Source organism: Rhagoletis pomonella, unplaced genomic scaffold (assembly GCF_013731165.1).
Source record: "Rhagoletis pomonella isolate Grant_MI unplaced genomic scaffold, Rhpom_1.0 Rhpom_scaffold_00002, whole genome shotgun sequence".
Taxonomy (NCBI): domain Eukaryota; kingdom Metazoa; phylum Arthropoda; class Insecta; order Diptera; family Tephritidae; genus Rhagoletis; species Rhagoletis pomonella.
Window position 1 is genome coordinate 71,091,879 of NW_023458556.1, and position 18,219 is coordinate 71,110,097.

The window sequence follows — 18,219 nt, forward strand, 5'->3', positions numbered from 1 at the left end:
AAATTTCGAGTAAATGGCAAAAAGTGTGAAAAAAATTTCAAAAAATTCGCAATTTACGGGTTCAGCGGATTAGATGGAGTCTGGTTAAAAAGACACATCATTTTTCATGCGCCGCTGTAATTCACTCAAAATTGTACAGCAACGAGCGCGTATGTTAATAAAAATTTCTTAGCACTTAAAAATGGCTGCATGCAAATTGATTGTTACTAACATAATAACAGCATGAATGAAGTATGTACATATCGTGGCTTGGCGCGCAATACCTTCTTTAGGAAGTACAGTACTCCTTTTTTAGCTCTTGTACTTCGCAGTACAGTCAAATGTACTTCTTTGCAATATTTTGTACTTCAGGTCCTGTACTTCTGCGATCTTCTGGACGATCGTCACATGGCCTGGGCGATAAATTCGTTCAAACCCTTCAAGTCTCCGCGGACCGATGGCATCATACCTGTCGTGCAATTGGTTGGCTCCTATTTATGCGAACTGTGTGAACACCAGGTACATCCCCAAGGCTTGGAGTACCCTCCAGTGTTGCGTTCATCCCGAAGGACGGAAGAAGCTCTAATGTTTCCCCTAGGGATTTTAGACCCATCAGTCTTACTTCTTTTTTGCTAAAAACGCTAGAGACTGATAGACCTGTACGTACGAAAGAAACGCGACTCCTCGTGACTATCTTTCAAGAGCTCAACTTGATTATTCCACCTTCTGCACACATTGGTAAAGTAATTAGAAGAAGCCTTCACGCATAAGGATTATGCAATAGGGGGCTTCCTCGATATCGAAGGGGCCTTCAACAATGTAACTCCAGAGGCAATAGTCAAGTCTATCCATAATATGAGGGTGGAAACCAATCTACTAAATAAGGCTTATCGACAGCTTAATGCGTGATAGAACTCCCGCGGTGGAATAGGTTTCTACCGGAAATGGGTTAAACTGGCCGGGAGTTCATTTTTTAAGTTAGATATACATGTTTTTACTACCGATTCGTATTATGAGGATGAAAACACGTAACTTTTGCTTGAAACCTTTTTCTCGAAAGCGCCTTTTTCAACCTCTAAATGACCTTCGAACTTCAACTCGTCCTGGACTTCGGAAACGAGTGAAAATGTTTTAATTGGAAAACGGAAACATTTGAATTACCAAGTCGGGGACTCTTTAACTTTCGTCGTATTACCCACTTCCGGTGAGTCCGCTGGCTCAATGTAGGCTTGCTTTGCACGCTTTACTTACTTTAATTTGCTTTGATTTACTTCAAAAATTGGCGGCCTGCCAGCTACCAGCTCCGTAGTTAAAAAGTCAAGTTCTGTTCCCTTACACTAAGAATAATTTTCCCTTTTTTTCTCGTTTATATTCAATGAAAGGCCAAAATAATACGAAATCTTAATTAAGATCGAATCGTTCTGATTCGTATGGAGTTTTGCTTTGCTTTAAACATGTATTCAAGGTTCCTGTAAAATTAGTAAAAATGGACTTAGCAACTTTTCAGCCAGCGATCTGTTAAATATAAATATGGAAACATAGAATCATTTTTATTAAACTTTGAATTACTTATAATATATATTTTTTAATTACGTAAGCAAATTTTTGTTCATAAAAGTGTGCAGCAGTTTATTTGAATTCATTTAGAACGGGAACATACCTTTTAGTCAAAAACCCACAAAACGCTTTCAAATAAAACATTTGCCTATTAGAAACTTTAGGGTGCTTAAAGCAAGTGAAGCAAAGCTGTTTTAGTATATTCCAAGTAACTTTTGACATTTATCAAAGCGAATCAAGCAAATCAAGCCTGCATTGGGCCAGTACCTTGAGGCAACGAAATTTTATTTTTTAAATAGACCTTACACATATATAGTAATAAAGATTAATCAATCAACTACATTGAAATTTTTAAATTAAATTTTCAAGGGATTTTTTATATGCCAGCCACCCACCTTGGTTTGTTCCCTAGTCCATCGATACCAGAAGAAGTTTTTTTTTTACAGTGGTCGCCCTCGGCAGGCAATAGCAAACTTTAAAATAAAAATAAAAATAAATAAAAGATTATAGACAATAACAATAAATGTTGTCTTAAAAAAACATTGTTTAGTTCTAAGTACTATGCAGACACACACAATTTAGTGTTATTGTCTATAATCTTTTATATATTCTAATTTTATTTTTAATTTTAAAGCTTGTTTGAATTTCTCAAAGCTTTTGTTATTCAGGATCTGAAGAAAATAAATAAATTATGCAGTTATGTGAATTATGTAATTTTTTTAAACACAAGACAAGTCCTGAATTAAAACATACATTTGTTAGTTATCTTTTCGTTTAGTCGTAATTTTAAATTGTTATAAATTTCAAGTTTTACCTTATTCAAAAAGAAATATATATTTTTATTTAACTTCTATTTGAAATTAACGAAATTATCTTTTAATATTCAGGGTGCTCGAAGCACGTTAGCTTTTTTGCTCAGTAATCCACATTTAAATTATCTCCTAAAAATTAAAATACATAAAAAAATTTACCAACTTTTCTCCTGCTTAGGGCCATTAACTTGCTTTCTATGTTGTTTAGCTCTAGAAAATATCGCCCAATGAAAAAATGCTAAAAAACATACCGAAGTTTTTATAATAAATAATAATAGATTGGCGCTTACACATATGTTAGTGTTTGGCCGAGCTTAACCTCCGACTTGTGGCGTGCGCCTTGATGTTGTCACACAAAGCGGGGGACCTACAGTTTTACGCCGACTCCGAACGGTGATTGTATTTTTATGAGAAACTGTTTTTCATGGCAGAAATACACTCGGAGGTTTTGCCATTGCCTGCCGAGGGACGACCGCTGTTAAGAAAACACCTTTTTTCCATATTTTTTGCGATGTTGCTTTGACCAGGGCTTGAACCCAGGTGCTGATGAGTGAAAGCGTGCACTGCTTGCCACTACACCACAGCGGCCGACAGAAATTTTTCTCCGTGCATTACCACCAACACATTCTCATTTTTATGTAGCATAACTAATACATTCTCATTTTAAGACTTTTCTCTTTTTGGCTAGCACTGGTTAAACACCAATTTGATATGTGATTTTAGTTAAGTAAGTATGCAAAAAAAGCTTTATTTTCACTCTGTATTTTATATAAAAACCAAAAAATATTAATAAAAACTGTCAACGATCACAATTAAAATATCAAACTACCATTTTAATTTAAGAATTAGAAGTTTTATTGAAGATTGATACTTTAATACTCAAATTTTTTTTCATGATACCTTTGATCCATTTTAGGGAGTTTCGGTGATACATTTCTTCTGAACGCCGCGGCAACACTGACTGTAGCGCTAAGTTGAGAAACCTGTGTCCATGAGGACTGTGCTGAGCTCATATATTTTTTTTAATGCTAATTACATTAGCAAAAAATAATTGTAAATACCTGAATGTAGGTTACTTTCTTAATTTGAAGCGAATATTCGTGTGAAATTTGCAAATTATTATGTTTTAGGAAAGTTGTCGTTTAGACTTACATATGTAGAACCCTCTATAACGCTGCATAGATATGTATTCGTATTGCGAAAAATGCCACAAAAGAATAGTTTAAAAATAATTTTGACTATAATTGCATGACTACACGAAGGAAAGTTTTTCAACTAGCTTTATATGTACAAACAAGTTAGTATATGTACATACATATGTATGTATATATATGAAGGTATCTACATGCATAGACACATACATACATAATGGCATATGTTAATATTCGCTCCGGTGTGTCGTTGAAGTTTAAATGAAACATAATTTCCAGACATTGTAATTTGGCTTTTGGCGTGAGCATAATTTGGGCCCTTGTAATATGATGATAATGAGAATGGTGTTACGCTACCAACGTTCGCATTGTTTACAATGAATTGTAAACCTCAATCTACTTTCCTATTCTCCTCCAAAAAATGTTTGTCTCTATGTATTTAGGTATGCATTCTTTTATAAGCAAACATACACACATACATATGTATGCACATATGTATAACACACTGATAGGCTGTAATGTTCACAAAGTTGAGCTAAAGATATATATAAATCTATTAGAATTTCACGCATTGTCGCTACGGCATTGTTGTTTTCACCGCCTATGGCTATGAGCCAATTCGAGGTGGGAGACGGTTGATGGTCATGTGATATTTTGAATAGTAGTCACGAATGGCGCAGACGTGTCATTGCCTTTTACAATGAAGCGTGACATGAAAAAAAAATTAATAAAACAAAAATTAAATTAATTTAAATAGTAATTCCGAAGAAATTAAATAATTGTAAAATTAACTTAAGTGAAAACTATTAAGCCAATTTTTATCATAAAATGTTCCGAGTATAATGCGCCAAATACACCACATAAGTATTTTCGCGCAATTAGTGCAAACTGATGCAAATATGAATCAAATAAGAGTTCGAAAAATTATTTATTTGCGCAAATAATTGTGTGATTTAGTGGCCTTATAGGTGTTAAATCTGAACAATGCACTATGGGAAATTTGAGCCTATTTTGTGGCCAAAAGTCAATTTCTTGACTTGCTTGAAATTAATTTTTTTTTTGTCTTATTTTACAGAGAATACTTCAGAGTAAAAAACTGTATACTCTGATTTTCGATAAATTGACTTACCGTTGATTTGGTAACCCTCAAACAGATAGTTTCGAAATTTTCTCTAAACGAAAAATGTGTAGCTTGATTTTGTGCCACTTTCAAATGCGTGTATCTCGTAATCTATTTCCCGCTTTTCAAAAGTGAAAAGTGGAAAGAAAGAGTGAAGGTTAGCAGAATATTTACCAATTAAAACTTGTATTATAGTTTAAAGGTTGTGCCAAAAAAACGTCCACATATAAGTGACTTTAAAGTAAAATTGTACAATTAAAAAAAAAAAGTTTATTTAGTGTTTTAAAAAAAATTTTAAAAACGTTTAAAAAAGCTCATCATAAATCGGTAGAATAGTCCCTGATCTCTTATTTCCCCATAATCTTATACTGCGAAATTATAATTTTTCTTAGGTAACTACTTGGTATAAAATCATGAGTTTTATGAAACAATTCACGGTGTTATAATTTAAAAGTTGGAAAAAAACCTGTCAGATAACAAAGAGAAAGTTTTAAACTTAAGGTCAGTGGAGGATTCGAGTCGAGTTGGGTTGGGGTCCACTGGACCCCGTGGGACCATTACGCTATTTTTTGGAGGTGTGACCATTAAGGGTTAATTTTTGCGCGGCAAGGCCACTACTTCTAGTCCTACTACTGGGCCAAGTTTTAAATTGATATCTCAACTTTTAGAATTTTGGCCACAAAATAGGGTCAAATTTCCCATAGTGCAATGCCTGTAGCTAGTGATGCAAAAATCTCGATGTTTGAAACTATCGATTTTTCGATGTTTTCGCCAATAAAATATCGATTGTATCGATACTATCGGGTTTTCTTCGGAATTATAACCTTTTCTTTAAAGTTGAAATCCAGGGGGGCTACTCTGTAATTCGATACGCAAGGGGAATGCGGAAGCGATAGGCAAATATGTATATCGGAAGTAATACGCTGTACAATTGCCTATCGCATCGCATTATAGAGTAGCCCCTCTGGTTAACTAATAAACGTTATAATCTTTTAACGAATTAGATTTATTATTTTAAAGTTATCCATTAATGTATTTAAAATGAAAATTTATTGATGAGGCAATAACACAATTAAATATTAGAAGTTATTCATTATGGATATTCATGGAATCTCGTAAATGCCTCGTAACAGAGTAAACCTGGTAAATAAACCGATTTTCTATAGAAAATTAAGCAAGTCTACAAGCTTTAGATGGTTGCGAGGCATTAACGCCTTTAGATGAATTGCTTTATTAATTAAATGAAAAATAATAAATAACACTGGATCACAAATTTGAATTTTGTTTTTGTTCTCCAGACGCCACCATAAAATTTGTATGTAGAATCGCTCGCTGATTCCGAAGATCGAGTTAATTTTTTTTTATAAATAAGTTTTCGAGATATTTGAAAATTACCGTTATTTAGCTTAAAAAATAGAGTGGTTCCACTAAATTACGTATATCTTACGAACCTATTGAATAATCGTAATACGAGATACGGCAAATGAAAGCAAATAAAATTCTCCATAAACCATAAGTATATTCATACATCACTTTTCGATAGCCCCGATCGTTTCTGAGAAATTAATTAATCATTCCGGATTTTTGGTTTTTCTGATGAAAAAATGGAAAAAATTCAAACTGTAATAGCGAAAAAATTTAAAAAATAACAGTTTCTGTGTAAATGTTTTACACTTGTGTTAAAGCCTGTTCCCTTACAAAAAAATTAAGCTACCATTGAAGAAAATCGAAAGATAAATAAGAAAGTAATGATTGATCAAATTAAAATGTGCAAGGATTTTTTATATGCAGAAAAGAGTGTTACTCATACGCCACGTACACCTGAGTAGTTAGAGTGTTTGCATCGAAAGCGAGAGGTGTCAGAAAAGATTAATTAATTTCTCAGAAACTATCAGGGCCATCGAAAAGTGCTGTATATATGCTTTATGGAGAATTTTATTAGATTTCCTTTCCCGTATTTCGTATTAAATTATTCAATTAGTTCTTAAGATATACGTGATTAAGTGAAACCACTCTCTTTTAAGCTGAATAACGGTAAATTGCAAATATCTCGAAAAGTTATCCATAGAAAAAAAATTATGTCGATTTTCGGAATCACCGAGAAATTCTTTATAGGAATTGGATAGTGGCATCTATAGAACATTTTTGCTGTAAACCAGTATAATATAAGATACTAGCAGACCCGGCGAACTTCGTCCCGCCCAAAATAAATTTTTTGTATTGAAATATTTTGGTCCAACATTTTCACCAACGGTTCACGTTCATGATTTTCAATGACGCATGTAATATTACGGTTATCAGAAGGCATATTTCCATTAACGTCTTAAATAATCTAGCAAAAGTGATGTGGGGAATTGTAATTCGATGATATAAATCAAAAAGTGAATTTTGAATTTTTTATTAGTTATGACTTTTTGCATTTAAACGATGCTGTTTGTTACGTCTTTTTGCATTTCAGGTGACGATACGTAATAGTTTCAGTGAGTTTGAAAGGCGCCACGCCCCCTTTTCTGATAGCCCATTTTCTCTGATAGTATGAGATTGATTTCATATATTTCCATACCATGTTCGAGTACTCAACCATGAACACTTCCAGAGATATGCAATATGAATAATTCGGTTTGTATGGGAGGTGCCACGCCCCTTTCACCTAGCGGTATGAAATATACTTTAGATCCGATTCTCATACCTACCATATATACACAAAAAATTGCATATCTACTAAGTATCGGGCTAAAAGTATCGACACCTACTTATATCGATTTTTGTACCTATATAAGAATTGTTTGTATAAAAAAACGCTATCACATATCTATGAATTTTTGTACAAAATAACTTATGTGACTATCATTTTTGATTTTAGATGAATGGTACTTAATCTTTTTAAGAAAAACTTTAAGCTTTTAAACATGTTTTACTAGAATGGCCTCCCAAAAAACGAGAAAAAAGTGCAAAGTCCAATAAGTTTGTTTTTAAAAAGTCCCCAGAATTTTGTTAATAGACTTTGCTTCCTTTTTATGTACGTATTTTATTTGTTATATAAATATTTGTTTTGCACAAAGAGAAAGCGATTGAGATCAAAAACAATTATTTTATAATTTATTTCATACAAATTAATTACTTTATAAAAGGTATCTGTATTATAACACTGTTCAACAGCATTTTTGCAGAGTAACAATGGTATAAATATTTCTGAAAGAAGTACTTAATCATGTTGATAATTTTTGTAGCCACTCATATCGCTAGTTTAGAGTGAAAAGTTGTTAAGTCCATTTGTAGAAAATTTACAGGGGAGGAAAAAAACTTTTCAAACATCTCCTTCAAGAATTTTCCAGAAGGTGCCGTTGCAAGTTAAAAGATTTAGAATTTTTTGTGAGCCTATCGATTTTTCTGTTCCTCTATTGGGAAATAAAACAAGCACGTTAGTTAGTCCTCTTGGAGACTTTGCGTTTTTAATTTACCTTGCTTCCTATATCCAAATATGAGTTCACAAAAATTGGACTTAGCAACTTTTCACTTCAATCTAGCCATCTGTTAATTAGATGATAATAAGTCTGGCTTTGTAGGACTTTCTTTTCAGTGGTAACTCAACTGACAATCATTTTTAGCTATTCACAATAATAATTAGATTAAAAAATCTTGGTATCGGACGAAAACTAACGAGTATGTACTTGTATTTACTAGTATCGTTTTGTCCCTAGCCACAGCCCAAGTTATGTAAACGTGTTTCTGAATGCTCAGTTTAAATTACTTCAAACAAATTTAATTTAAAATTTAACACATGTGTATACATTTTTTTCAAAACTATTTAAAATCGCTGCTATGGAAAAACTAAATCATGTTGCTTTTTTCGTCCGTCGATTTTAGAAACGGTTCGGAAATATAGAAAAGGGATACAGAGCGAATCAGATCCCATCTGTCGCATTTAGGTCTGGTTCGGTACCATTAAAAAAGGAATGCAGCGAGGGGCATTGACACTTTGTAGGACATCGCAAGGTTGAATTCGACAGTTGCTGACATGCAAAAGAAAATTAACGTGCCTAGTACTTAATGGTTCTATATTCTTTAGTAAAGAACCATTTCGGCACTAGTGCGTTTCCCACAAAGGGTAAGCCCAATGACTTAGACCATTTTCAAAATTATGTAGGCTGAACGACAAGAGGAACGTCAAATTGGGTAAAACTCGAAATAAAACTGTGTATTTATTATATTTCGAAAACCTTGCGTACAAACAAAAAATATGTGATTCCAAATTTCAGGGCATTAGCACTATTGCCATGCACATTAATCTCTGTTCAAATATTTCATTTTTTCTCGACTCAATTCCATTGTTATATACCACATTTTTGAATATGTGCATTTCAGAACACGAGCTGGCCATAAACTGCACAGCAAAAACAGGTCTATTCCAGTGAACGCGTCGTTTACAAACGCTAACCTTCACTTGTTCGGTTACTCAACTCCACCCAATTACGCATTGTAGCCTGAGCACTGACACGCATAATTAGCTTGAAGTCGGTTAGTTCGCCGTTTCTGAGTGGCAACCATTTGTTTTGCTTATGCAATTGCATAAATCTGCAACAAGTGTAGTATTTGCAACAATTTAACGCCATCAAATGCACTATTTCAAAAATATAATATAAATTATCAAAATCAAAATATCGATTTGAAGAGGTAAAGTCTTTTATTAATATTTGAGGATATAAAAGCGACCTATATGGTAAATGCACACAATTGCGGGGTAGTACGTTATTCCGTGGAATTCCGATTTTTTTAGTTAAATAAGGAATTGGTAGAATGTTTGATCAAATAAAAATTACCAGCATAAACTTTAATTTTTAAGAATTAATAAGGTCTATTCTGACTGTACTTATGGATTATATTTATATAATATCAGGCAGTCTATAAGTTGTAGTTCGGAGAATTAACATCATGTAAGAGATGTCCTAGGCGAAGTGTTAACGACTGTAGTGTATTTTCTTAAGGCTGTAAAAATTTAACGATAAGTATTTTTCTCACTATGACTATATTTTAGTATTCATTAAACATCTGTTAATTGTTTGGGTAACTGCTAAATTCGTCCCGGTAGATTTAATTACCTTAAAAGTGATATTTCTGATTCACGGAATTATGTACATATTTCGTTTACAAGGTACATAATTCCGTGCCTAACACGGAAAAAGGGCTTTTCAACACTTTACATTTTTCCTTATTTTGATTAAATTCTTACAAAAACTATCTCACTAATTCTTTTTGTCATTAAATTAAACCCTAAAGAAATTGTTGAGGTATTTCCTTGCTATAGTTTTATTAACCTAAACGTTAATATTTTAATGGTAAATAGCTGTGATTAACTACACTCTAATGAATTATTGACATTATAGAATTTTTGTTATTTCTATTATTTACAGTAAAATGTTGAAAATGTATCAAAAATTTAATTCATTATCATTATTTAGAGATCATATTGATAATTACAAAAAAAAAAACACGATGATATGTAACAATTTAAGGTTTAAATTGCTGTCACGGATTTATGTTCTTTCAATTGTACATGTTCTTTATTCCGTGCTATACCACGCATTTACGTTAAAGCTGTAAGAAGAGAAGGACGTATTTGCGGCGCAACATTTTACACTAGCATTTCCTTGAATTCGGTTCAGAAATTATTAAAAAAAGCGCTTATTTTTGTTAGTAAATAATTTAAAATTTGTGTTCCACTCGCTGATTATTACATTAAACGAGTATAATTTTATTTTACATAAAAAATGGCAAAAAATCGCCACTCAAAATAAGATTTGGCCGCAGCTCTGAATAATATCAATGATCACAAATTTAGTATATGTATATAAGCTGCAAAATTATACAAAATACATGATCAGAAGCTAAGGACCATTTCCTCAAGTAGGTTTTAAAATTTATCAGCCCATTAGACACAAATTTTTAGAGTAGAAGAGTGTTACTCATGTGTTCATGGCTTATGATTAACATGCTTTCTTGATCCTTTTTCTATAAAAAATCTTTCCGTATTGTCATTTGATAGCTAAATGTTTTTATTTGTCCCCTGTTAAAGTTTTCATTTTTCTATTTACAAAAAAAAAATGGTTAGCGCTTCTGACTTTGCACATCGATGAAGCGGGTTTGATCCCTGCTGAAGTCTAGAAAAAAGAAGTCTGATGAGGAGATGTGGTGATCTCCGAAATAGCTGCTATAACTTCTACCGTTTAGACTTTGTTGCTTTTTCAATTTTCTCTAATAAACAAAATCGAGGTACGAATCTCAATAACAATATTAAAAAACAAAAAATTTTGAATGTTTAAATAATTTCTCAGAAACTATCAGGCCTATTGAAAAACAATGCGTACACGGTTTATGGAGATATTTTTTCTTTCATATGCCATATTTTGTACTAAGGTTGCTTAATTGGTCCGTAAAATATATGTGATTAAGTGGAACCACTTTTTTACCTGAATAACGGTAAATTGCAAATCTCTCGGGCGATTCTACATAGGAACTGGATAGGGGCTTCCTTGGAGCAAAAAAAATTCAAATTTGTGCTCCAGTGTTAGTTACGAGGAAGAAAAATTTCCCGGTATAGTAATGAGTATAATCGATGACCAATCAGGAAAAAGATACAAAGTCAAGACGATGAAAATGAGTGGAACAAATTGCCGCTGGCCTGACAAAGTGGACGTGCTCATCTATGATGCTTCAGATGTCATAAGAAGATTGGAATCACCAGTATTACTTAAAAACCGTGGAGTTTATGCATTTTATGATTTAAGTAGTTGGTAGAAAAAGAACTGCTATTGCATTGTACTAATTATTCCATTGATTTTATATTTTTGTTTAAGTTCGGAGCTAGTCAAATAATTTTTAAGAACATTGATTATTATTTATTTTGAAAGTTATCTTAGAAATAACTTTTATTTGTGATTAAGTTCTTAAAAACACAATTTGTACGAATTAAAATTTTCGGTAAATACAAATTTTGATTTGTGCTTAAATTAAAATTATTTTTTTAAGTTAAATAATAAAGGTATCATCATTTTTATAACATTAAATCTGTATATTTATTGCATGGCCGTAATTAGGAACACATTATCACGGAATTAGTTACATCAAAGAATTTTTGCCACGGATTTAGACATATTAAGGTGTCATTAAATTTATTAATATACATTATAGTTCTAGTTATGTTCCTTTACCGATAATTGGAAACTAATCTTAGTTGATCGATTTAAAGGTAAGATATTGATTTTTTAATTTACATTTGGTAGTTTCAATGCAAAAAAATTAAAACGTCAGCAAAATCCTTAGTACCCCGGAATTATATACATTTACCTTAAAGATCTACTGAGCTGGTCCCATAAAAATTTACACCATCCTTATTCCATTATGAAACTAGGCATTTGAGAGGGTGTCGTGTTACTGATTCTAGTCGGAGATGATAGCCGATCCCTGAAGTAAGAGAGCCATTGACCTAGTTTGTACATGGACAATCACACAATGTTTTCCTGTAACAAAACCTCAAGTCCTATCATGTAGTCTGTGAAACTTCTCAGAACCTCTCGTCTAAAATTCAGAAATCTTTCCGAAATTTCTCTAGAGGACGTTATAAAGTCATTAGGGGCTTTTCCCTTCAGGAGCCCAGAAATACCATATAACTCAATTGGGACCATATGTATAAACACCGTTGGGGTTGTATGTATACGCGAATGCGCCGCTCAGTTGCCCGCCGGGCAGACGCTGCCCAGCTGTGATCTAAATGCTGATGTTATTTTGGCGGTAAGGGCTCGATATGCATTTAAATCAATTTTAGTTGTTTTTAAGGCTACCAACTTCAATTGAAAAACCCTTATAATCATCAAACTGGGAAAACTGAGAAATTGCTTTTCCATATACAATCCAGGCGTTCAGAAAAACTTGGTTTCATCAATTCCCCAGCCACCTGCCGAACAGTGTAATTATTATCAACTCTCGCATCCACGATATTAAGGGAGCCAATTTTGATTTATCGCAATTATCAAGGCAATACTGTACAAGCTCATAGTTAAATGTTCAATTCGTACTCATATTGGATATTGTTTTTATTTGTGAATGTATTGATGCATTTTTACGACTCACCTGTGCGCAAAATGCTGTAAAAATTAATCCAATGAGTAAGTTTCGTTGTAGTTGCAAATGCTGCTTCTGTTGCTGCTGTTGTTTGCTGCTTGTAGTTGTCTGTATTGTTTTTTGTTGATTTTGCTTTTGTATTCGATAAGTTGTTTGGATACTCGCTTCGAATTCGCCAACTCCACACGAAGTGGCTGATTGTGTTGGTGCCATATTAATTTTTGTTGCATTTGTTGTTGGTTTTGTGGCAACCTTTTTAGCAGACAAGTCGTTGCTCATTTTGCTGGCTGTCATTTTCAGGCGTACGATCAACACTTTTATTCACTTTTTAATAGAACTGATTTTTAATTTATTATATTTTTTCTTTTCGTTTTGGTATAATTTTTGTAGTATCTACGTACGTATGTAGATATATAATTTCACTTTTTTGGATACATATGTATATTGCCATGAATAATACGTAATGCAAATTTTGTAGATTTTCGTCGATTTTAAGTAAAGGTTGTTGAAGTCTTAAGCACGTCCACTTTCATGATTACGCGAATTTCAACTGGTTTTTAGCACAATTTTTATTTTAAAACCACGTTTCTCACTTTTTGATATGTGTATAAAATTCGTTATTCAACTGCTAATGGCGATAACAAATAAAAATATGTAAGTACGTAAATAAAAATAAGCTTAGTATGTATATGCCCATATTGAAATATCCAAACACTATGTATTACTCCAAAGTAGTTTTTTAACTGCCTCAAGCTCTGCGAAAAATGAGTCAAGAGAGACTGCTGTCTTTATATCACCAACATTTCATTCGCACAAGTATGAGTGTGGCGTTTTTATGGTTTCACATTTTAAGCCTCTCATTTGCCCAGCAACTACTTTTACTGATCAGTCGCTTTTGCAATCTTACACATACATACATATCTAGGCTTGACTGAGCATTTTATTTACTTCAGTGCGATTATATGTAATATGTATAGCAAAAATGTATGTAATTGAATTCCATCAGTTGCAGTACAAAACCCTAACTACGAACCAAGAGAGTACGACAAAAGTATTGATCGCAAACGTCAATCTGACAGTAACAGTAGTTGTTAAAAACACTCACAACCCAGGAGACGACATTAGGTTTGTTCCACATGCTTTTCGGGTTATTTTGGTAATTAGAGCGTAAAAATAAGTTACTCTCTCACAAGTGCCAAAAATGTGTCCACCCGCGCTAAAAGTGCCCAGAGCAAGAGGAACACACAAAACCACTTTTCGTGTTCGGAATTAACAAATCAGTTCTAAACAATGATTTGTATGTGTATTTATCTTATGTAGCTAATAAAATTAGCAAATACCTACATTTCTGAACCATTAGTGCTATTTTCCGTTTTTGTATTTTACAAAATTTGCTATCGGATGTAAACAAACAACGGCTGTTATTTCAAACTAACTTCTTGCACATTTCTACCCGGAAAAAAGTCCGGGCTGTTTGTATTCGCTCTCTATTACCCACATTTCTAGCGTGAAGAACGCTTTATGGGCTGTTTTTGGCAACCGCGGGCTCGTGTGGAACAAACTTATTATCTAGTTCGTTCTCTTTTCTCGCTCTTTGAATCGTTAACTTTTAATTTTTTTAATAGTATTTACGTTTACTACACGTATGTATTGATGTATGTTCTTATGTATGAGTGTGTATTTAACTATAAATGCATAGTATGTGAATATGCAGATTTACCAGTTAACTGCTTGGCATTCCAATAAAAAATTCAACGAGTCACAAGTTAGTTATTATGTACATATATACATATATAATTCTTCCTGCAAAATATAAATAATTATTTTGTTGTACTTTTTACATATTTCTTAGTTATTTGCCAATAATAAGCCCTACTTAGCGCGTGATTGTCAGCAATTGCCTGGGTTTTTAGTCCAAAGTGTGCATAACTATTTTACTATTTAATGAGTAATGAGGTTTAGATTTTTTTATCAAACCAAATTAGTTTTTTATTCATTGGACAGTCAATATTCTTTGTAGCGTTTCTATTAGTGCTGCCCTGTGGATGCGGCATATTTTGGTTCAAGAGTTTCGATCTCACATAGGTCAGCTTTTTGCTTGGAGAAAGGATCCTTAGAGTGCTGTAAGCAATCTGCCATAACGTACTACGTATCAGGGAAGGAAAATGAAATTTTAACCAAAAAGCAAACGAATGTACCTAAAAGATTAGTACTTACAGACATATGTACATTTTGATACACAGTTAACATCACGTAAAATTTGTTTAACAGTGCGAAACTACGAAGCTCTACGTTAAGCTCTGTTCAAACTGGAAGGACCGTTCGAGGCCAAACAAAGTTTTAAACAAGGCGAGTCATTATCCTGCGTCAACCATTGTCTAAGCGCTGCACCAATTTGTCACCATTCACTGGTAGCTCTGTTGACGATACATTTGTACGCCCACACCCTCCATATAATCCCGGCACTCACATTCGCTAGGTGTGTTGGCATGTCGCCAAAACGTTGATTCAACTGAGATATTGACAAAATAGCCTCGTTCAAAATTACAAATTTTTCAGCAGAGCGAAAAAACATATTAAATGCTTTCCACGACATAAGTTTATTACAATGCACATTAGGTCAAATGATTAATTTGGCTGTGCGAAAGTCCAATTTCGTAAGGGCAGTTTTACATTACTTTTTGTCGTCATTCTATAGGGAATACACCAAAATAACATAATCTTCACTTTGTTTTTGTAAAACAAAAAACACCGTTAGACAGCAATAAACCAAAGTTACACTTTCAAAACGTTATTGACACGTTGTTTGCGCAACCGCACAGTGCCGCTTAAGTGGGCATAAATCGAAAAATTCGTTATCTGCAATGTGAACTTGTTTGGTATTTCTGTAAAGATAATTTATCCACTAAAAAGAATTTAATAGACATTTCCCTAAAAAAATAATTATATGCCACCAGGAAGCCACTAAAGTCGACAAATTTTATACTAAGAATTTTAATAAAAGCATAGCCAGGCGTAAGCTCTTCACAGAAAAAAATGTCAAAAAGATATTCTTTAAAATAAAATGTTGGTTCGACATTTCTTGTTTCCATATAGATAGTAGAGAATTACAGGAATAAAAATTTTGGGATAAAATTAAACACAGGGTGTCCTTGTGGCGTTCCAAAAAAAAACGATTTTTTTAAACAAAATTTCAAAAAATGCTAAATTTTAATGGAGTGAATAAAAAAATATATGTAACAATAGGTTATTTTTTACTATTTTATTAAATAGTACAGAATTTTAGCTTTCAAAAGAAGAAATAAAAACCTGCTCATCTTTTGCACTTTCTGAAGTAATGCGTTTTTCGCTAATGCATAAAATAATATTTTAATTTTTGTCAGTGCCTTGAGATCTGCACGATTCGTTCCATTTTCAAAAGTGAAGTGTCAGATTAAAAATCTTAACCTGTGGACAATAGAAGGTTAATTTTTTTTAAAGAGTTGCCACCTGTTAAAAAATTAGATTGTTAAAAAATATGATTCAAATCTTTTTGTAAGTTAAATGAATTATTGTGAGATGGGTATCAATCGAAATGTGTATTAACTACATGTAGAGAGTTGCCACCTGTTTAAAAAATCAAAATCCACTTGAATTAAAGGAATTAGGTGATTGAAATAGATAGGTATCACCATAAGGGAGTCAGACGAAAGAGGGTTAAGAAGGTTTCAGCTAAAAAATATTACGAATAGGGTTGCCACCTGTTTGTAAAGTCGAATTTAGCTAAAATAAAATAATAATTACGTCAAACCATAGGATGACACCATCGTCTTTGTTGTTTTAGTACAAATACATACATTGTCAATCATTGATTTGTTCTGATTACATTCCTTTTAAATTACTGGACTCTTAAATTAACTCAAGAATGTTTTTACTCTCCACTTATTTCTTGCTAAATATCTCAAATTTTTTCATTTGTCTTATACTCATATTGATATACATATTTCAGCTACCTTATTCCCTTAATTAAAGTGAATTTGATTTTTTAAACATGTGAAAACCCTTCTACGTGTCATTTAGAGGTAAAGTATTTTCAAAACAAGTAAGAAAGTCTAAGTTCGGGCGGAGCCGAACATTAAATACCCGGCGCAAGTATTAAATATATGTTTTTCACCCTTCCGAAACCTTCCGCTAGATGGTAAGCCGAGGTGTATCAATTTTGAGTAAATTAGCGTCCTTCAATTTCGAAATATTGAAGTTTCAAGCATTTCTTAAATTTACCGTTATATGAGAATCGGCCGTTATTTTAGTCCGATTTCAATAATTTTCAACGTTTTGCTTACACGTGGCAAGTACAATAACCATACCGAGTTTGGTACAAATTGGTAGAACGGTTACCGATATACTTATATGTGATCATAAGTGGGCGGTGCCACGCCCATTTTCCAAAATTTTACCATAAACGTATTTCTTGGTAAAGAATTGTTGCAAGCATCAATTTTGAATAAATTAGCTTCAATATTTAATGATTTATCGAAGATTTTGTATTTCTCTAAATTACCGTTATATGGGATGTGGGCGTGGTTATTGTCCGACTTTAAAAAGTTTCGGCGGTTTTTTATGCTGTACCAAGGCCAACAACTGTGCCAAGTTTGGAAGAAATTGGTGCAGCGGTTACCAAGATATACACATGTAACCATAAGTGGGCGTGGCTACGCCCATTTTCCAAAAATTTATAATATTCTTATTTTTCGTCTAAAACTTATTATAAATATCAATTTTGAGTGAATAATCTCCAGTAGTTACTAAAATATCGCAGTTTTCGTATTTCTGGAAATTACCGTTATATGGGAAGTGGGCGTGGTTAAAGTCCGATTTCGCCCATTTTCAATACCAACCTACCTTGGATTAAGGGAAACCTACATACCAAATTTCGTTGAGATATCTCAATTTTTGCTCGAGTTATCGTGTACACGGACAGACGGACAGACGGACGGACAGACAGACATGGCTTAATCGATTTCTTTTTTCATCCTGATCATTTATGTATACATTTGTCTATATCTATCTCGATTCGTTTTGGCTGTAACAAACAACCGTTATGTGAACAAAATTAATATACCCTTGTGCACAAGTGCGCTCGGGTATAACTAGTTCAATTGATACCCATATTGTAATATCTAATTCATTTAACTTATTAAATAATTTTAATAAAATTTGTAACAGGTGGCAACCCTTTTCAAAAATAAAAAACTTTATTGCCCATTTACAGGCCAAGCCCTGTCATTTCACGCCTCACTTTTGAAAATAGAAAGAGCTATATGTACATACTTATGTAAAAGCCTCAAGAACCCAAATTTTCAACTTCAAACTGCATTTACAGTGAAAGTATGAAAGTTATCCAAAAACCAATTGCAAAGTTTGTGGCTATTGGGATTATGCTGACCAAGCTGGATGGATCTGTCTGCATTTGGTTGGCGTAATTGCAAGCTGGAAAACATTC

General features: G+C 33.0%; 1 protein-coding gene across 3 annotated transcripts in view; it reads right to left on the reverse strand.

Moving 5' to 3' along the window:
• LOC118734033 (tyrosine-protein phosphatase 10D) overlaps positions 1 to 18,219 on the reverse strand; it is a 451,470-nt gene that overhangs the window by 417,668 nt on the left and 15,583 nt on the right. For all 3 annotated transcript variants that reach the window (XM_036463726.1, XM_036463725.1, XM_036463724.1), the window contains exon 2: positions 12,747 to 13,365. In XM_036463726.1, coding sequence (XP_036319619.1) covers positions 12,747 to 13,031 — 285 coding nt within the window. In that variant the 5' untranslated portion in view covers positions 13,032 to 13,365. The remainder of the gene's footprint in view (positions 1 to 12,746; positions 13,366 to 18,219) is intronic.